Source organism: Pristiophorus japonicus, chromosome 1 (genome assembly GCF_044704955.1).
Source record: "Pristiophorus japonicus isolate sPriJap1 chromosome 1, sPriJap1.hap1, whole genome shotgun sequence".
Lineage (NCBI taxonomy): Eukaryota > Metazoa > Chordata > Chondrichthyes > Pristiophoridae > Pristiophorus > Pristiophorus japonicus.
The window spans coordinates 390,679,209-390,701,526 of NC_091977.1; the positions used below are offsets into that span (position 1 = coordinate 390,679,209).

General features: G+C 37.9%; 1 protein-coding gene and 1 non-coding gene across 15 annotated transcripts in view; one reads left to right on the plus strand and one right to left on the minus strand.

Annotated features, from left to right (window-relative positions):
* Positions 1–268: 268 nt before the first annotated feature.
* eya1 (EYA transcriptional coactivator and phosphatase 1) overlaps positions 269–22,318 on the plus strand; it is a 287,775-nt gene continuing 265,725 nt past the window's right edge. For 12 of the 14 annotated variants that reach the window (XM_070891236.1, XM_070891245.1, XM_070891238.1 and 9 more), the window contains exons 1-4: positions 269–461; positions 649–724; positions 9,583–9,632; positions 11,113–11,240. In XM_070891236.1, coding sequence (XP_070747337.1) covers positions 11,117–11,240 — 124 coding nt within the window. In that variant the 5' untranslated portion in view covers positions 269–461; positions 649–724; positions 9,583–9,632; positions 11,113–11,116. Of the gene's footprint in view, positions 462–648; positions 725–9,582; positions 9,633–11,112; positions 11,241–22,318 lie in introns of those variants that run through there. The other 2 variants (XM_070891251.1, XM_070891252.1) reach the window with 1 other exon arrangement.
* On the minus strand, positions 13,587–13,783 carry LOC139279423 (U2 spliceosomal RNA). The gene has a single exon (XR_011596471.1). It is a non-coding gene; the product is annotated as a U2 spliceosomal RNA (small nuclear RNA).

Consider the following 22,318-nt stretch of genomic DNA (forward strand, 5'->3'; position numbering starts at 1 on the left):
CCTTGGTGTGATACTTAATTATTTTGTTAAATTGATTTTGTTTTACTTTAATCTGTGTTGTAACTCTGTTATGTTGTAATCAAACCAAAACACAATCACTGATACCGTATAATGATTTTGAACCGTGCTACATTTGAAGAGTGCAGCTTCCTTTAATTATCATTTCAGTGGGCAAGCCCTGTAGGTTTATTCATTTTGACCTGGTTGACCATATATGGCTAGGTAACTATCCCAGAGTTCCTTGGCTGCACACAAGCAAAACAAAATCTTAGGTGTGTGCAACTTGAAGCTGCTATACAGCTCTGGCAAAACATTATTCTATTCTAAGATTTGCGCTGTGTTTACTCAACTAGCGCAACGAGACGGGTGTCATATTGAGAGGTACATTAGCAGGAACTGGATTATATAGTGTGTCAATATTTCCGCTTTAGATTTCTTTGCTGTATTGAGTTATGTAAAAGGTAAGTGCCAGATTTGCATATCTCAATGCGAAGTGATTTTCCATTCATTTGTTTTTAACGTAGTGTTTTTTTATTGCGTGTCTATTAAACGTAATGTTGTCATATATAGAGATATATAAAGTCCGATTTTAAAGTGTATTAAGTTTAAAAATTGTCAGTGACTCATCTTATTTTTGTCTATTCATAGCACTCCAGTGTCACAACATGTACCAGCAATATTGTGACGGCACACGCTGTATTTGCCACTTTGCAGTCTGACCTGTGTAAGTTTACTGAGAAAAACAAGACCACGGTCTTGCACAGTACGCACTTGGGAAGGTTTTGTTTTTCTTGTTTTAAATGTATTTGACATTAAGTTGGAGAAAGGGAAAGAAATGTGCAAAAAGTATTTTACGAAATTTTAAAAGTGCAGTCTCGGAATCAAACGAACTTGCAAAATTAGATTCCAATATTTGAGATAACAGTTTTACGTGTAAAATGTAAAATATGTTGGGATAACAATAAAAGTAAAAGTTTTAAAGTCTTCTAAGTAACTGGAAAAAAATCTCATTGCGTTTACTGTTTTATAAAACATTTTTTTCTGTTTGAAATTTAATATTTTATGTAACTGAGCATAAGCATATAGAAAATTACGTTTTTAAAACTAAAACATGCTTTTAATTTAATTTCTTACAAGTATATTTCATTTTTCAGTAACCGTCAAAAATTACACGGCACTATTTAATTCATTTTAGTTAGTCATTTCATAATTACTTAACAAAACGGTAGTAAGTAATTAACTGGTAAAAGAGCATCCTTTAAGTGGAATATTATGCTAATCACTTGCTGGTGTCTTTTTAGTTCATGGAGAGCTGAAAACATTTGAGCAGATCTCGAAAGTTTTTATGTTACCAGAGAGACAAATTAAAAATAATTGCCAAATATATCCAGTATTCATTTGCTAGAAAAATGCATACATAAAATATGCTTTTCATGTACAAGTTTCAGTGTGTAATTTAAAATGATATTTCATATATATCGTTTTTTTGCCACAAAGTATTAAAATAAAATGAATTGCATAGACCTATGAGAATGCCAAATCGCTTCTTTATTGTTCTGCTCTGATAAATATAGCAAAGCTCTAGGTGTGTGAACTACCAGTAAGTTTTAGATAATATAAAAGATGCTGGAGAAATGTATGCTTGCTGCCTGTTGATGGAGTACTTGAATTAGGGCAGACGCACGGCTGTTTGTTCAGAAACTGCGGACTTGCTCATTTACATAATGAATTTATTTAAGCTACTATGGGAGACTGGGATAACACTGTGCTGATTTCCATTGTTGCATTTAAGCCAGTGGGGCTGGATGCAGGAGAGAAGCTGTGGTTTGCATTACAAAAACAAAAAGCCCTGAGGCTGCTTGGGCAGAACCACAAGATTGAGCAAACAAATAGGACGGATGAAGGTTCTGCCATTTCTTTGTCTATGGATCACTGATATTATCTGCTGCTGTTTAATGGGAAAAGGTACATTGCTTCGAGCAGTGACTTAGCGACACATAAGAGAGTTGGTGTTTCAGTTTGCTGGTAGCTGCATACTCCCAAGTGTCATTTCCGATTCTAAGTCTTCCTGTCAAAGTCCACTGTGGCTTTTTTTTTTCCTTTGTGGAAGCTGCTATACTCAGACATTCTCCAGTCTTGAGTCTGCAGTGGTGACTGGACTGCACTCAGCCAGCTCTGCTTCAATCTCCACAACTGCTACTATGTTATTTGCGTATAACTTGGACAATTGGTGCATTGAGTGCAGACTTTTGTGTTGATCAGGAAAAGGATTATGCTAAGAAATAATGGTTCATTAAATTCAAAAACTTGAAGGGAATCCAGAAGCGTTCAGGGGGATCTGCATTTAAAGGTCTGTGAGTACAAGTTTTCATCTATTAAATTGCGTGGAAGAGCACTTTGGACCGCCAGCAATTGTCCAATTCTCTGAGGGCTGAGGCATCAGTAACCCTTTTCTACATTTGCCCTGGGGACTTAGTAAAGAAAGGCTTAGGTTATGGTAACTGTTCTAAGTAGTTTTTGTACAATAATACGGTTTAAATCACGAACTATGTGAATGCCACAGTGAATATACTTAAATTAAGAGAGAATATTATATTAATTTTGTAGAAAGACTGGGTTAGCAGAACATTGACATAACAAGCCTGTTGTTTCCATTCTTAGATAAAATTCAATTTCACACATTTCTTCTAAAAATATGAATTTAAATGGTGCTTTGTAGCAGGTGAACATAGCTTTTTTGTTGACTTGTTATAACGTGAGTTACTTTAGATGGGATCTTTACTGGAGGAAAGCAATCCTTTTCCTTTGACATACGCTCAATTAAATATACAAGAAGATCTATAAAAGTATATTTTATATTTAAATTGAATGTGGTGAATTTGAACCTGAGGAAATTTGATGGTCCTTGTCGAACCAGGAAATCCTTTCTCTTAATAAGTTTAAATTTTCTTTGCACCAAGCAAAACATTCGAATCCCCATAGGAGACCATTTCGAAACAGCAGAATAAACAGAATGTACCAAGTTAAACAGTTGACGTTTATTAGTGTATTTTTTATGCTGGACATATGTTTAAATGCTTACAAATAAAACTGATTAACAAAGTTAATTAGTTATTTATGTTTGTTTATCTATCATAGTAATTTCTGTTACGATATACCATATGAAGCATTTTTCATTTTAATACAAAAAGTTTAAACGTGAACACTTCAATTTTCACCTTTCTATTACAGCTTTGCTTTAGTCATAAGCCACAGTTACTTTGTTAATATTGCACTGGCTAAACTATTGCTTGATTTTTAGACTGCTTTCCTGTGTTTGTTGAAAGATATCTTCATTTGAATGGATTAAGCTTCCCTTTACAAGCTGTTCACTTAGTCTATTGCTATACTACTCTAAAAGGGGGAAATACATTTGTCACCATACAGAACTTTTAGTCCTGAAACGATGATAGAGACACAAGACACTTATGCAACATAACTGATACATTTTTGTGAATAAGAGATGAAAAATAAATTAATGCAAGCATTCTGTTGGTCGATAATATAAATGGAACATTTTGAAGGAAAGGGCACATAGGTGCTGCCAGCTGAGGGAATAGATATTCTCATGTTAAATATATTACTGAAAGAATTCAAGTACAAACTATTTGATTGTTGGTTATATTAGAAATGTTGCATTTTCATTTTTTTCAAAAGACAACTTGACACCATAGCCAAATGTGAAAGTAATTATTACCACAATGCTAGTTAATTTGTTTGGGTTATATCTGTCTTTCTAGCAGTGTGGACTTGATACTTTTTGGCATAAGGTGACATTGGTGAAAATCATAGTCCCATAAAATCTGATAATTAAGAGAGGAAAAAGTAGCTATAGTCTCTGATATGTATTCCCACTTCATCCATGAGGTGGCCTATGCAAATCTCCATAAATTCAATTTCTTAACTGGGAGACTACTTTTGCCAACAGATATCAAGGACTATGAGGTCCTTATGTGGCAGCCTTAGAAGAAATAAATGCTTTAGAATTGTAGCAAAAAAATTACTGGCAGCTGCATGTGTAGAGGTGCTAGCACCCTGTGGTGCCCCGACTGCTGCCAAGGGTTAGAATTAATTTACTCCTTCTGTCCAGATTCTTTAGAATCCACTTGAAAAGTGATTTAGAAAAGTGGATGTTTGCATTTAGTTGTAATTTTATTATCTTAATTTTTATTTTTCAAAAACATGTAACCTTCAAAATAATTCACTCTATAAATAAAAAGAATAAAGGATAGTTTTGATCAGGGTAAAAAACAATCCTATAGCAAGAAAAAGGTGTTTATTAATAATAGTGATATTTCAAAGGTTTTAGAAATTAATCATTTGAAAAACTCAATTTCACAAACTAAATAGATGACTAAAATTCAGACCCTGTTTACGTTTCTCATATTTTTCAAAACTGACATTTCTAAGCATTTAAGGTTTGTATGTTGTATTCTACTAGTAGTTTGGAATTACTTGTGATTTTTTGAGCTTAAACATGAGCTGGGAAAGAATGCATTTTCATTGATGCCTGGCTCTGCGGTAGGGAAAATGTGATAAAACGTCTACCTTAAATCTTGTTTGATCATCTCTCAAAGAGTTTCCCTTCTGGAAATAATTTCTGGGGTTGAAGAGCACAGCATTAACAAATTTAATGTAGCAATTCAGTAAGATGGCTAAAACAGTATGTCAGATTCAACAAAACAAAAAGAAACAAATTGAAAATGTTCACGGCTGTGGGTCTAAAGCAAATTACTATTTAAAGAGAAATTATAGTTTAATTAAAATAATTGCAACTGAGCTAATGAATTGTTTATTTTACAAATGCTGTTAATTCTGTCTCATGGCTGCATTGGGCTTTTGAGATTTTGGGGAGAATATGAAATCCTTTATAGATTCCAGTTAATATTTACTATTTTTCTGCAGTCAAAATATATTTTCAATTTAATGCTTAACAGTTAAGAAAATGTATAATTTGTTTAAAAAATTGATCTTTAATTATTTTATGGAATGTGAAGTTTAATGAAAGTGATCATAATACAAAACAAAAAGGAGAAATCTTTATGTTCACCAGCAGTTAGTTGGTTATGAATATCTGACTACTTATTTTTTCAACATTTAGAAATTTTTGAGATTGTTTGGATTTCATTATTATCTAATTTAATGGGTTACCATGTTTGTGTTTACAGTATAATGAAAATACAGTAATTCATATGTTGCATCATTTTATCAACTGTGACTAATTTCATTCAAATTTGCATCAAATAAAGTTGAATACTCTGTAGGTATACTTATTTTTGTTCTATATTCAATAGACTGGTGAGGTTTAGTTGTTTTGACAGTGGAATGTTTTTTTCAAAACTTTGGCTTTATTAATTTTTTTCCATATTGGAACAAGTACAATCAAAGCGGGAGGTGCACATCTATAATCAAACATCTATGATGTAGAGACATGTATATAAAAAAAACAAGCCAGGTGGAATACCTACTTGTAGGGATTATTAGTGCCGTACATCTTTCCGTTGAACTACTAACATATTTTAATGAAACTATTGCAGTTAAATCTTAGTAACATGGTTAATGAAATTAATCAGTAATAAAACAATTTACTTGGAGCATGTCAAAAGAAAATCGGCACATGGAAAGTTGAAGCTGGAGAGTCTGTCCACACAGTGCATTTTTTATTATCGAGACAATAAAGTATCACATTCAGTGACAAAACAGGAGCCATATTAGATACATAAGGACATGTATGATTAGAAGCAAATAAGTTTAGCTATAATTTAAGACCAAAGTAATGAGCTGAGGCTCTTAATTGATGCTATTGTCATAAAAGTAATTGTATTGCTGTCCTGATCAAAAATATCAAAAAGTGTATGTACTACATTGCTAACAGAGAGCAACATCAATGTAATGTAAAACAACAAGTTCCTCAAACTTAGTTTGCATTCACATTTAATCATTGTTCTGTGGTGTACAAGAATGTTTTAAATGTTTAAACCCCCTCCAGTATTACACCTCTGTGAAGCACTTTGGGACGTTTGTCTACATGAAAGTCACTGCATAACTGCAATAGCTGTTACTGTACTAACAAATTTATATGCAAGCTTTTAATTTTAATATGTTCTTATTCCTCATTGAAAAATAATCAAAAGTCCAAAGAGACTTTCACACAAGATTATTTTCATGTGTTGAAGAGCCATTGTGCACGTAAGCTTGCACTGGTAAACACTTAAATAGTTACAGAAGTAGAACCTAATTCCTTATCAGAAAAATAAGAGATTAAAATATTACCACTCTGAACAACTAAGACCTCTAAATCAGGTTCATAGCAATCATTAGTCTTTGGTAAGTTAAACCATCTGTTTCCTTATGCATTCCAATTCAATGACCCACTCACTATACCTTTATTGCAGTTTAATAAAGAAATATCTTTCTTTTGATAATTTAGTATATTTAAAAGTAAAACTATTGAACATGGGTAAACACTAAAAAAAATTAGTATAAACAAAAATATCTAAGAGATGCTTTATTCAATTTGATGGCACTTAGAATGTTTCATCTTCTCTGGCTTTGTTCTGGAAACATCAAAGAGGTGCTGGGTTCGGGTTGAATTGAAATGCACATCAAAGATGCTGAATGCAGGTTCTTTAGACAATATACTGTTAGCAGGGGATAGATTTCTTTGTACTTTGGAGCCAACAAATTCTACTCACCTGGACAATATCACCTGCTGGCAATTTGTATTGGTTATTGCAGAAGGACTGGTGTCACTCGCTGTAGCTCACAGCTTTTACTGTTGATTTATTCAAATTTACTTTTTGTCTTATAACACTCCTGTGAAGCGCCTTGGGATATTTTACTATGTTAAAGGCACTATAAAGACACAAGTTGTTGTTGATGTAAGTGGCAAGATTCAGAGTCACCTTAAGATTCCTAGTTAAATGCCGAAACATGTCGGGCAAATCTATTGGATTTTCATGGTAAACATCATGCAAATGTGTATTAGAATGTGTTTCGTAAACAAGTCGTTCACATTTTCAAAGAAATCATAGGAACATAATTTCCTCTTTTCCTAAATAAAGATTAATTGCCTGTATAGTATAAAAAAATCATGATGGTTAGTTCACATAAATTTGCTGCCATATTTTCCATATTAGGCAAATCTATTAGCCAATCTTGATTGACCTATAACAAATCTCTTTTCATACTTCTCATCCAGCTAAATTACCTCTTACAGTATAAGTGCTAACTATTTTGTTCATCCAGCTGTGCAGTGCAAAGTTTCCTACAATGACAGAACAAAAATAGAGACAGTCTTGATTTTTCAACAATAGCCAGGCTTCTCAGTACAGTCTTTACTATACCATGGCTCTAGCCGCTACACTTCTCTCATCTGATCGCTATATGTTAAACATTGGCGAGCAAAAATCTCACTGTCATTATCTTGGAGTTTTGGGTATAATTTATTGTTAACCAGAATTAAAATAAAATGACATCCACATTTATTCATATTGCCTCAATTTACATAACAGCTGTCAAAATGTCTATGTACAGTATGTGGCATTAATTTTCAGATTTAAAAACTACACTGATTTATACGCTGTATGCATTGTCTTTAATGTGAAATAATGTTCTTAGACCGATTATTTGACTTTCCAGAACTAAATTCCAGCTCCTATCTGTCAAATCTAGTTTGGTTTGATTAAATGAAAATTAAAGTGTGTTAATAAGTAAAAGTGACAACTAAGCATAACTAATTTTAATGTAATTATCTTCAGCCAAATGTAATATTGTTTATTCTTTACTATTATTCAGTTAATTCAAATCCATGTAATTTGTTTTCTTTCCATTTTTTAATTCAGTGTCTTGCCTTAAAGCATGACTTCAACACAATGAATAAAATGAGTAACAATAAGCAGATTTCATATTTGTGAAAGTAAATGTGTTCCAAGGTACCTTGATGTATAGGTTTCTGTTAGATTTTTTTGTTGCATTGTTTCAAAATGTGCTCAGCAGAAAATGTCACAATTCCTCATTTTAAAAATAGGTTTACCTCATTCTGTCAAATCCAAAACCGGCCATTAGGTCCTAGCTCATCTCCATTCAACCTTCCAGTTACTCCGACATCAATGAGTGGGTATTTTAAGTCACATTAGGAATGTGCATAAAACGGGACCTGAGCCAGGTTATGTACTGCAATAAATAATAATACAATAACAAAGGTATTTCTAATCAAGTGACATTTGCTTAAAATCTTCAATACATTTTTCAACATTACAGCACAAAGGGAGATTTGAATTGAATGGGAAATGTGAAAAAGACTAGAGTAAGTTAACTGATATAAACTTATATGCAAGCAGTAAGATTACTGTGTTGTTTGAAATTGTTGTACTGTATCCACTGTACATTTGTGTTAGCCTTAATTCTGCAATATGTGGGGGATGAAAAATCTACTGTACTTCACTTCAGTTAATACCGTGAAGGAGCTTAGACATCCTACCCTTCCATTGTACAACTTACAGATCTGACTGTGACTTGTTAACTTAGGTTAATTTTTCTACCTAAGCAATTCTAGATTTTCTCTTGATTGATCTATAATAAGACCTTCATGAAACCATTTTACCTGAGCTAATTTTCATAAATGCATTTTTAGATGGAACTTAGACTCAGATCTGTAGCAATAATGGATAAAATGTTTGTTACTGCTTTCTATGAGTAAGCAATGCACATAACTACATTATTAAATTAGGTATTTTCGGGAAGAAATGTATTTAGTCTGCAATTGGGTGTACTTTACATTACATTTTTTTAAAGAGTATAAAGTTTCATAAATTGTATTCAAATTTCTCAATGATGTTATTTTAATTCTATGGCACTTAGCGATCTATAATCATTAACAAAATTACTTTGGAAATGTTAGCGAATTGAATTGTAAAGTTTTTCTAATACCTAAAATATCTTGGTGTTGAGTTCACAAGAACTATTAAAATCTGCTTAATTTATTTTAAATTTATAAAATTGTAAAAGTTTAATGGTTGTGATCTGAACTACAGTAAAAAGCATATGCCGAGTTGAGTAAATTAACCAGCATCATAGATGACCGTTGTGCAGCTCGGGGAGGGAACAGTGATGTATTTCATTATGTGAATGGAAGATGAAAGATCTAAAGCTGCTGAAGGTATACTGCTTCAGTTGCTTTTGTTCAACAAGTTCAGTTTCCAACTGCTACCTGTTTATAGCCAGTTCTTCCTGCTTACCTTGGCTAAACTATTTTGCGTGTTGATTGGGGGAGGGTTAATCCAGTTTGCAGCTGTCTAACCAGTGATGAATCACCTTCCCATCATTTGGCTGCTTTCCCTGATATGGGGAGGAGAAAAGACCTGCAGGAGGAAACAACAGAAAAGATCAACCAAAAGACAATGTGACTCTCTGTTACACTGTTTCTCTTCCTTTCCGATAAAGGGAAATAATGTTTTTTTTTCAAGCTGAGGCCTATTGTTCGAGAATATGATGAGCTGAGACACTTGAATAACAAGGAGCTGTTTTGTTCTTGACTGGCAGGTGAAAAAAGCTCGACCTGATTCCGATGTTTCAGATCCTTCAGATTCCAGGTAAGAGCATTGTTGAAATTTTACTGTATGCACTATGACTAGGCATTGCCCGTGCTTGCTCTGAGCTGTTCCAATCATGCAGTGTGTTTGAGTAAATCTTCAATATTTCAAGAAAAAATCTTAGAATAGCAATAATGGCAATTGTTCCACAATTACTAAAGTCTCCTGTGAAACACGTTTTTATATTATAGAGTTGTAATTTGGTATCACTGTGAGAAGTAATCCATAGATTTTAAAAATAATGTGCCTTCTAGTCACCTAGTGCACAGTGAATAATGAACATCTCAAAGATATTTTAGATCATAAGATAATGTTTTGATCATTTAATACTGTAGTCTAGCTATTGCTACAAGTCTTCCAATTTCACAAAGGATACAAAATGAAATAACCATACAGTGCACTTACCTCATAGACTAAGCTGCTCAATTGATTCAGCTTTATGTGAAATGTGGACTCAATCATATATCAAATACACAGAAGAAATGTTGCTTAGCCCTCTCTGTTTTCTGAGATCAAGTGGCAACTGAAGTACTCCAAATTACTAAAGCAGTCTAATTCATTTATAAACTGAATGGGTGTAAATCTTATCCCTTTTCAATTGGATGTGCTTAATATAATCCAAAAAACAAACAAATCAGAAAGCATAATAATGTTTTAATGTATTTCATGCTGGGAAGGAAACAAAAAAACAATTAAGTAGTTTGCCAGAGTAAACACGTATATCAAGAATGCCTCATTCCCTGTCAAACGAGCATATATTTCTCCAGTTGTTTGTAGTGCCTGATAAAGCTAGATGACTGATTCAAACTGAACTTGCATATCATTTATGGAATTTTTTCTTACTGGTAGGTTCAATGTATAGTGTTTGTCCAAAAAAAATTATATAATAATAGGTAACATGAGATTTTAAAATCACATCAAGTGATTACATAGAATGATACGACTATAGAGGATTGCAGAATCATTAAACTTTGATAATTTGTAATATTTCAGATATATTGAGGAAGGTTAATCATGACAAAGAGACAGGTGATGATGTTTTTGTTAATTTGTGCAATATCACAATTTTGATAATGAGCTTTGAATATTGCCTATCACTGGGTGGTATTTCTAAAATCATAATTCCTGGCTAGGGTATTTATGTTCAAATATCATAGAAAGATGGGTTTCTGTATTCTATTTCTAATATTTTCCAATAAAAAAAAGATTTGACAGTGATACACAACTACAATAGCTAATGTAAAGTGTTTTAGTTGTGAGGCATATTATATAATATATATTTGATCACAGAATCTACAGTTAAAACAATATTCCATTTTCAGATTCACAATTTAAAAAAAAATATTGCAGAAAGATTGAATTTTTGTTGTAATGTCAGTCAGTAGATAAATAAATAAGTGTACTTTCCTTAAAACCAGTTCAGAATGCATACAGTTGTAATATTTTGCATAGGAAAACAAGGACTATTTCTTGTTTGTAGGTCTATGGAAATGCAGGATCTAGCTAGTCCACACAGTCGAGTAAGTGGAAGCAGTGAATCTCCCAATGGTCCTAAACTTGACAACTCCTGTATCAATAATAATTCCATGACACCAAATGGCACAGAAGGTGAGTGCTTGATTTGCTTAATTAGGTGATTTGGTATTTAACACATTTGGGTGTCATGCAGTCATTGTCATATGTATTTGTTTTTCCCTCTCAAGCCCCATGTTATATAATATGCAATGGTTTTTCCAAGTGACTTTCGAAAAACTTTTTTTGTCTTCCAAATGCCCATTTAGCAGGCTCTTGAAACCAGGTGAAGAATGTACCATAAAGGGAATACATTTCTAGACCTTCTGTTAGGTAGAGATAAAAACTGCGTCAGAGGTTATGATTTATCAGAGAAACACAGAAAAGGGAGGTTCAAAGTGAGAAATCTATTGTGTATACAAATAGAAAAAAAACAATGCTGCACAAGCAAAACTGATTACTTTTACAATTAGATATAGGGGCTGAATTTGCGGCTCCTACGGGTGCGTCTGAGGTGCGCACGGGCACATAAAGGCCCCGCAAGTGCCGGGTTCAGGCATGCACCGCGAATGCACTGAAACCCGGAATGTATGATCTGTCAAGAATCTTCTTGATAGATCGTATGAATCCGAAAGAAAAGGGCCTTCGCTGGCGGAGAGTTGGGCTATTTTTTGCCCAACTTCTGCCCTGCGAATGCCGTTGAAATTCTTACGCCTGGTAAAAGCAGGGGTAAGGCCTGCTTTTACCAGCATATGAATTTTACAAAATAGAAAAATAGAATTTTATCACTTTACATTAAAAACCCTGTCCAATGAGGTAAGTTTATTTTTTAGCCCCGTTAAAACATATTTAAAAAAAATTCAAAAAATTTAATTTTTGTTTAAAATATTTAATCAAATGGCATTTTAATACATTTTAAATATGTAATTTAAAAAAAAAAATATTTCATATGTTTGTGTATTTTTTAAGTGATTCCCATTCATGGTTATGGGGTTTTCGTACAAACGGGAACCCCATAAATATGAATGGAGATTTCCTTCATTTATTGGTTGGGCCGGCCCACATGATCCCAGGGGTGCTTGCGAACCGCATGTGCCCTGGGAGGCCCAGGAGCGTGAATCTACGAACCTCCCAGACCACCAGGTACATTCGTAGATTGTTTGCAGGTCGAAGGCTTCTGCCCGCGAGAAACCTCCGCCCGCAATTTCTACCCCCTTGTCCTTACTTGTCAAGAATTATATTTTAGAATTTTTAAACTTTAAGTGCAAAGTACTCAACACATCCAGCAGGAATAATCTTAACACAAAAATAATTATTGTTTTGAAATATATATTCTATTTACACAGGAAATGCTAAGTGCTCACCAGCCATAAATAAGAAAATGATTTGGCAATATTCTCAGAGATGGTAAGATAAAGTTGGGAGATGTTGGCAAAACAATGATTTAGGCTAGCAAGAAAAAACTACTGTCTAATTGATGGGAAAAGAGAGTATGTCATGCCTGTATCAAACAAAACTCCCAGCTGATCCAAATGTGTTACAATCTTACTTTTCATTTTCATTTTTAAGGGTTACAATATAATTGCTCTTAAAATGTATTGTGCAACTTCTGTATCCCTGCACATTGCATCCTTTAAGGAAGTTTTAATTCTTTCAATTTCTTCTTTAGAAATAAGGAAATATGCTAAACCAATTGCTATTCTGCATCTGCCTTGTAGAAGAACTCCGAAAAGTCAGCTGTTCACAATAACATCTAGTGTTAAAGCCACAAGCATCTTGATACATTTTTTGCTTGCAGTAACAATCTATTTTAAGTAGTCTTTCTGCTCTACTGATATCACATCATTTTCACAAGATGATTGTGCACTACAAATATGCCACGCTTCACTAGCAGGAGAATGCAGAATCAATTCCACACAGCTGATTTTCCAAAATCAATGATACTGCTGTGGTGATATGCTGGGCAGAACCTGTAGCGGGTCATCCTTCGCTACTGTCATGCACATCCTAGCAGCCAGCTAGACTGGGTGGAAGCTTGGGAGCAGATTGCACACCTGGGGGCCGAAATTGCCCACCGCCCAAAATGAGTCATACTTACCCCTTTCCAAATGTTCCGTCTGCCCCAGTGCATGGGCAGGCAATCCGGAGATATTCAGGTGGTTGTGGTTTTTTTTGGAGCGGGGTGGAAGTGGTCTCCTCATCGGGGTGGAAGTGAGGTCAGATCGGAGTAGCCGGCACTAGCATGTCGCCGTGCTGATGACATCATTTCACTGGCGCGTCACAACATCCCTCCCCTTCAGTTAAAGGGGAGGGCCGCTGCGAACTTTTTTTTTTTAATTCGTAGCCAATCGTTCCAATTCTTTGTCAAATCACAAACGCCAGAGGTCACCTTGCACATGCCAAGGATCACTCTGCGCCAATGCTCTTAGCCAAAAGGCCTAGAGCCACTGCACCGTTCCTGGAAGTACTGCAATACCAGGTTCGTGCCATGGAGGTGGATGGGTCAAGCCACCCCACCCACCTCCTGTTTCCAAAAAGGCAAGCATATACCTTCCTGACCAGGGAGAAACCACCCGGAGGTCATGGTGGCTGGTCAGGTCAGTTACGCATGATCTTAGCCAAAAGGCCGAGCGAACTCTGCAGCTACTTTGTGGCAAACGCTGGGCCATTAGGGAGGGTTTTGGCCGAGCCAGCATCCTGGTACCCAAGAGGAGGTGTCAGGTTGCCTGTTGGCGGCCCGGCTGAACCTGTGGGCATAATTGTCGGTCCAACCTCGCAGTCCGCTGACAATTAAAAATAAAATTAAGTCGCCGGCAGTGCCACCTCTCCTTTAAGGGCGGCCATGCTGCCCAGCACAGAAAGAGTACTGACAGCAAAAGCTGTCATTGGCACCGACCGGTGGCGATGCTGCTCCCATGGGGCAATTTTTGAAAGGGGCAACTCCCCTTGGGGCAATTTTGGGAAGGGGTCGCCACCGGTTGGTAAGGGGTTGGTACGTGCACGCTGCGGTGGGAATATGGGCGGAGCGGTCCCCTACACCGTTCCAAGACTGAAGGAGGGCAATGTTCAAAATGGCAGCCTCTCCCTGGCGGCCAGTCCGCACAGACCCGTGGCCGTTGTTTTCAGGCGGCCATGGGCCTTATAGAAAGGGGCAATTTTGGTCCCCTGCTCTCTTGGCCATAGGTGCAGCATGGCCTAAGTAGTTTAGGGTGCTGCCGAAAAGTTTAAGGAATTTGTTACCCAACCTACAGTTCTTGTGTTTAACCTGTCAGAAAACTATTAAAGAGAAGATCGCCTCCATATGCTTAGAGTAGCAAACTGTTAAGTGAAGAAAAAAGACTAAGGGCTAGAAATTGCGCAGCGACCGTTTAGGGCGATAACTTTTGCGGGAGCACAGAAGTATCACTGGGTGCTAAACATTTAATTCTGCCGGGAACTTCTGCTTTAGCACTCCAAGAGGAAAGTGGAGCGCTAAATCAAGCACGACCACTTCTCTTAGAGCACTAAAGGGAGTGAGAGGGGCAGTATCGGCAGAGCGCTGAGCAATGCTCAATGCAGCACTGCCATCAGTACAGACTCTTTCCCTCCCTTAACGGGAAGCGCGAATGCTGCGTTGATTGAATCCTAAGGCTGTCGCTGTTGGGTGACGGCACCTGCAATACACACATAGCAGCCCCAAGCAATCTAAGAGAGTGCAGGGCTAAGCAATCGTGGGGTCCAAAAAAGCAAAATACACCACACTGGGGACATAATTAAATGTTACCTTACCTGATCACCATTGCCTTTAATTAGCGCTCCCCAAGCGGCCAGTCAAGGTGACAACGCCTCCTGCAGCTGCTTCAGGAGGAAGGAAGCAAAATTTACATCCGAGGCGATAACGGGATGCTGCGCACTGGATGACATCACAATCTCCGGCGTGCAAGAGACCGGGGTGGTAAGTTTTAGTGCCAGCACAAACCCACCAGGGAAGTTCACGGGCATCGCCGATTTCACCGTGCCTGGTCGGTAAGCCCTTCACGCCCCATTACTGCCACCCCCCCGGAGGTGCTAATGGCAGGCGCAAACCAGGCCAATTTCTCCTCCCAAGTTTATGATCTCATGCCACCGACTGCACAGAGGAAATCTTCTTCCATCTTCCACAAGGAAGATGTGCTTCTGCTTCCCTATATACTTGTATCAACAGAACACCTAGAGTTATGGTAAACATTTTAGGATGGTTTGTGCTGTCACCATCATCGTGAATCTTCCCCTGCTAGTGGGGTAACATATGAGGATAAATCTTGAGGTCTAACTCGCAGAGCAGAGTTTTGCCTGACGAGAGCACAGATCAGAGAAATGAGTGCAGAGATTAGCACACCAATGTCCAATACTCTTAATTTTCTGTCAATCAGGGGCACTGCCATTTGCGCCCCAATATCGGATCCATGCTCCTGTTGAGCAAGACTCCATGCTGATAATGTAGCCTTGCAAAATGTCTCTGTGGTCTCCACAGCAGGTTATATAGGTGTGGACTTGGTATCTGTTGGTAAAAGTAAAGTTACAGAACTGTTTGAATACTCAAACAAAAGCCAAATACTGTGGATGCTGGAAATTTGAAATAAAAACAGAAAATGCTGGAAACACTCAACAAGTCAGGCAGCATCTGCAGAGAGAGAAATAACATTAACATTTAAAGTCGATGACCTTTCATCAGAACTGGACGACATTAGAGATGAACAGCCTTTGTATGAGAATACTCGGTCTACTTGGCCTATACTAGATGAGCCTCTTTTAATCAGAACCCAATGCCACTTGTAATGGAACTGATTGAATACATTAGGCAACATCATGGTTTGAATTTTCATGTTCAACACATGGATAGCAATCCAGCAGAGTGGATCGCCTTCCCATTATAGAACCGGCTCGATTTTCATTGGATGCTTTCAATGGAATGAAAATCAGATAGAGGCAATATACTCTGCCAGATTATTATCCATGATGTGAAGATGAAAAATGATCCCCATATGTTTATAGCAAAATGTTGGAAATTAGAAATTTTATCCAGCGAAGCCTGCTATAAGTGTACATGTGTGGACGCTGATGAGGACAGACGCAGGGCACTGTTCTAGTGCTCCTATGTTGCAATAGCCAAACAACGCTTAATCTCTAGGCTAACGCATGAAAAATGGCAAGGTACTAGAGAGCAAATGGTAACCCTGGAACTATATCCCAACAATGAGTCTGCATCTTCAGAAGAGAAGAGGGGAGAGAAGAGGGGGGAGAAACAAAAAGGTTAAAAATACCAAATGTTAAATATTATATAGAATGTTACAGTAAATGTTATGCGCGTTTCACCCACTGGGAGTGTATAGCGAGAAATTGCAGGCGCACCATAGGGAGAATACCCTTGATTTTGCGATATGCACTCCCAGTGAGCAACACTCTGTGCCCATTCATAAAATTTGGGATATGCACTCATGATTTCCTGATGCGCACTCCTTCTGGGAGAGGCTCCACACAAGAACACATATTTATAATTTTTACCCTATTGCATATATAAAATTGTACAACTTAATTTTTTATATATAATGGATATTGCATTGAATTTAAGTTGTACTTGAATTTATGACATGAACCAAGTGGAAAGCTCTGTAAACTTTACTTCGTTTAGAACATTGTATTACTGATGAACAACATAGAATGAGAAGAGGACATTAGACCAATTCAGATCAATCCTTCCATATACCTTTCTTGGATTATTTCATTTCTTGAACTAAAGATCTTCAAAGGTAAAAGCTAGCAGTTTTAACTCCCTCTTCAATAAAATACAAGAAACTCAGTTTAACAATTCATAAAATCCCCATTTTATCATATTTCATTTTATTTTCTGTCTCAATACCACCCTCTTTCAGCAAGAAAGATCACAAGGGCAAGGTTGCAAACTTCTTTATAGCTGTTATTGGTGTCACTGTATATTGGTAGGCAGGAGGAGATGCATGTTATAGGATAAGTTAGGTTGCCCCAGCTCATTTTTCTTGTCCTGAGATGGTATTCTTTGAAGCTATGAACCCAGATGAGAAACAGCAAACTCAGCTTTGTAGCTGACTAGAAATATCAATCAAGGCTAGGATGCAAAATCGAGACCCTGTAAATAAGAATTCACTGTTTTACCACTGAAGTTACCGGGTGTCCATTAAATCAACACCATGGAAGTTTATCCAGGAAATACAATTAGATTCACAGTAAAATGAAATTGATAGCTGTAACTGTATCATTTGTTAGAGGGAGCTCTCTCTGTTTCTGAAGTGTAATCTTGAGATTCCCTCATGTACAATAGAATTGTGAAGCATTAGCTGAACAGTTCTACAGCTCATGAGGGAGTTTGAGCTCTCATAATAGATTCTTCATTGTAACAAACAATATAAAGTTTTAATTTTTTGTAGTGCACCTCATTTTATTTAGCCCGGAGTCCAGTTAATGAGTGTCTGTCAAGTAACAAAATTAGGTTATCTGTTCTGTTTGAGCATGTTGTATGTGGTTCTCAGCTGTTACAAACCTATATCTCATAAGAACATAAGAATTAGGAGCAAAAGTAGGCCATATGGTTGTTCGAGCCTGCTCTGCCGTTCAATAAGATCATGGCTGATCTTTGACCTCAACTCCACTTTCCCACCCGATCACCATATCTCTTGATTGTCCTAGATTCCAAAAATCTATCTATCTCAGCCTTGAATATGCTCAACGACTCAGCATTCACAGTCCTTTGGAGTAGAGAATTCCAAAGATTCACTACCCTCTGAGTGAAATTACTCCTCATCTCAGTCTTAAATGGCCGATCCCTTATCCTGAGACTACGCCCCTCGTTCTCGACTCTCCAACCAGGGGAAACAACCTCTCAGCATCTACCCTGTCAATCCCCCTCAGAATCTTACATGTTTCAATGAGATAATCTTTTATTCTTTGAAACTCCAGAGAGTATAGGCCCAATCTACTCAATCTCTCCTCATAGAATAACCCTCTCATCCCAGGGATCAATCTACTGAACCTTCATTGCATCGCCTCAAAGACAAGTATATCCTTCCTCAGATAAGGAGACCAAAACTGTGCACAGTACTCCAGGTGTGGTCTCAATTGTAGTCTTGTACTCCAACCCCTTTGCAATAAAGGCCAACATGCCATTTGCCTTCCTAATTGCTTGCTGTATCTGCATGCAAACTTTCTGCATTTCCTGCAGCATGAGGAGACCTAAATCACTTGGTTGATTCTGGAGATGAGGGGGTTGACTGAGGAAAGGTTGAGTAGGTTGGGGCTCTACTCATTGTAATTCAGAAGAATGAGAGGTGATCTTATCAAAGCGTATCCATCATCATCATCATCATAGGCAGTCCCTCGGAATCGAGGTAGACTTGCTTCCACTCTAAAAGTGAGTTCTTTGGTGGCTGAACAGTCCAATACGAGAGCCACTGACCCTGTCACAGGTGGGACAGACAGTCGCCGAGGGAAGGGGTGGGTGCGACTGGTTTGCCGCATGCTCCTTCCTCTGCCTGCGCTTGATTTCTGCATGCTCTCGGCGTTGAGACTCGAAATGCTCAGCGCCCTCCCGGATGCACTTTCTCCACTTAGGGCGGTCCAATACGGGAATTACAGTCTCTGTCATAGAAACATAGAAAATAGGTGCAGGAGTAGGTCATTCGGCCCTTCGAGCCTGCACCGCCATTCAATGAGTTCATGGCTGAACATGCAACCTCAGTACCCCATTCCTGCTTTCTCGCCATACCCCTTGATCCCCCGAGTAGTAAGGACTATATCTAACTCCTTTTTGAATATATTTAGTGAATTGGCCTCAACAACTTTCTGTGGTAGAGAATTCCACAGGTTCACCACTCTCTGGGTGAAGAAGTTTCTCCTCATCTCAGTCCTAAATGGCTTACCCCTTATCCTTAGACTGTGACCCCTGGTTCTGGACTTCCCCAACATTGGGAACATTCTTCCTGCATCTAACCTGTCGAAACCCGTCAGAATTTTTAAACGTTTCTATGAGATCCCCTCTCATTCTTCCGAACTCCAGCGAATACAAGCCCAGTTGATCCAGTCATTCTTGCTATGTCAGTCCCGCCATCCCGGTAATCAGTCTGGTGAACCTTCGCTGCACTCCCTCAATAGCAAGATTGTCCTTCCTCAAGTTAGGAGACCAAAACTGTACACAATACTCCAGGTGTGGCCTCACCAAGGCCCTGTACAACTGTAGCAACACCTCCCGGCCCCTGTACTCAAATCCCCTCGCTATGAAGGCCAACATGCCATTTGCTTTCTTAACCTCCTGCTGTACCTGCATGCCAACCTTCAATGACTGATGTACCATGACACCCAGGTCTCATTGCACCTCCCCTTTTCCTAATCTGTCACCATTCAGATAATAGTCTGTCTCTCTGTTTTTACCACCAAAGTGGATCACCTCACATTTATCCACATTATACTTCATCTGCCATGCATTTGTCCACTCACCTAACCTATCCAAGTCACTCTGCAGCCTCATAGCATCCTCCTCGCAGCTCACACTGCCACCCAACTTAGTGTCATCCGCAAATTTGGAGATACTACATTTAATCCCCTCGTCCAAATCATTAATGTACAATGTAATCAGCTGGGGCCCCAGCACTAAACCTTGCGGTACCCCACTAGTCACTGCCTGCCATTCTGAAAAGTACCCATTTACTCCTACTCTTTGCTTCCTGTCTGACAACCAGTTCTCAATCCATGTCAGCACACTACGCCCAATCCCATGTGCTTTAACTTTGCACATTAATCTCTTCTGTGGGACCTTGTCGAAAGCCTTCTGAAAGTCCAAATATACCACATCAACTGGTTCTCCCTTGTCCACTCTACTGGAAACATCCTCAAAAAATTCCAGAAGATTTGTCAAGCATGATTTCCCTCTCACAAATCCATGCTGCCTTGGACCTATTATGTCACCTCTTTCCAAATGCGCTGCTATGACATCCTTAATAATTGATTCCACCATTTTACCCACTACCGATGTCAGGCTGACTGGTCTATAATTCCCTATTTTCTCTCTCCTTTTTTAAAAAGTGGGGTTACATTGGCTACCCTCCACTCGATAGGAACTGATCCAGAGTCTATGGAATGTTGGAAAATGACTGTCAATGCATCCACTATTTCCAAGGCCACCTCCTTAAGTACTCTGGGATGCAGTCCATCAGGCCCTGGGGATTTATCGGCCTTCAATCCCATCAATTTCGCCAACACAATTTCCCGACGAATAAGGATTTCCCTCAGTTCCTCCTTCTTACTAGACCCTTTGACCCCTTTTATATCCGGAAGGTTGTTTGTGTCCTCCTTAGTGAATACCGAACCAAAGTACTTCTTCAATTGGTCTGCCATTTCTTTGTTCCCCATTATGACTTCCCCTGATTCTGACTGCAGGGGACCTACGTTTGTCTTTACTAACCTTTTTCTCTTTATATATCTATAGAAACGTTTGCAGTCCGTCTTAATGTTCCCTGCAAGCTTCCTCTCGTACTTTATTTTCCCTGCCCTAATCAAACCCTTTGTCCTCCTCTGCTGAGTTCTAAATTTCTCCCAGTCCCCAGCTTCACTGCTATTTCTGGCCAATTTGTATGCCACTTCCTTGGCTTTAATACTATCCCTGATTTCCCTTGATAGCCACGGTTGAGCCACCTTCCCTTTTTTATTTTTACGCCAGACAGGGATGTACAATTGTTGTAGTTCATCCATGCGGTCTCTAAATGTCTGCCATTGCCCATCCACTGTCAACCCCTTAAGTATCATTCGCCAATCTATCCTAGCCAATTCATGCCTCATACCTTCAAAGTTACCCTTCTTTAAGTTCTGGACCATGGTCTCTGAATTAACTGTTTCATTCTCCATCCTAATGTAGAATTCCACCGTATTATGGTCACTCTTCCCCAAGGGGCCTCGCACAATGAGATTGCTAATTAATCCCCTCTCATTACACAACACCCAGTCTAAGATGGCCTCCCCCCTAGTTGGTTTCTCGACATATTGGTCTAGAAAACCATCCCTTATGCACTCCAGGAAATCCTCCTTCACCGTATTGCTTCCAGTTTGGTTAGCCCAATCTATGTGCATATTAAAGTCACCCATTATAACTGCTGCACCTTTATTGCATGCACCCCTAATTTCCTGTTTGATGCCCTCCCCAACATCACTACTACTGTTTGGAAGTCTGTACACAACTCCCACTAACGTTTTTTTCCCTTTGGTGTTCTGCAGCTCTACCCATATAGATTCCACATCATCCAAGCTAATGTCCTTCCTAACTATTGCATTAATCTCCTCTTTGACCAGCAATGCTACCCCACCTCCTTTTCCTTTTATTCTTTCCTTCCTGAATGTTGAATACCCGTGGATGTTGAGTTCCCAGCCCTGATCATCCTGGAGCCACGTCTCCGTAATCCCAATCACATCATATCCATTAACATCTATTTGCACAGTTAATTCATCCACCTTATTACGGATACTCCTTGCATTAAGACACAAAGCCTTCAGGCTTGTTTTTTTAACACCCTTTGTCCTTTTAGAATTATGATGTAGTGTGACCCTTTTTGTTTCTTGCCTTTGTTTACTCGGCCTTCCACTATTGCTTTTTACCTTTCTATTAATTTGCATATATGATTATGAATATGTGTATAGTTTGCATACCCTCAGAATAGCAAGTGTTGATTTGTACAAGTGAGAGTAATTACTGTTCTTGGTGACTTGAGACAGGTAGCATTTGTAAAATGAATGTGAAAGAGTGATAGCACATTTTCATTTTGAATAGAAAGCAGATAACTATAATTTAGTCAAGAAAGTAAATGTCAGTGAATTCTGTACTGCATTTTCATTTTTGGAAAATAAAAAGACCCATCATTTTAATGCTCCCTCATTTTAATGCTTTGTATATATCTTTCCTTTTGATAGCCCCTAATTTTGATACTGATAATGTTAAATTCACAATCTGGAATGTTTTTAATTCTACTATCCATGAGCAAAAAAAGTATTGTTATAATCATATATTATAAATGCATTGTCAACTGTTGTTTGTGCTCATGAATATTCCTGACTAAACTTGTGATGCATTTTTTTTAAGAAAGAAGTTTCAACTTGCATCCAATTACATTTTATTACTTGGCAGACACTTATTAAATGAT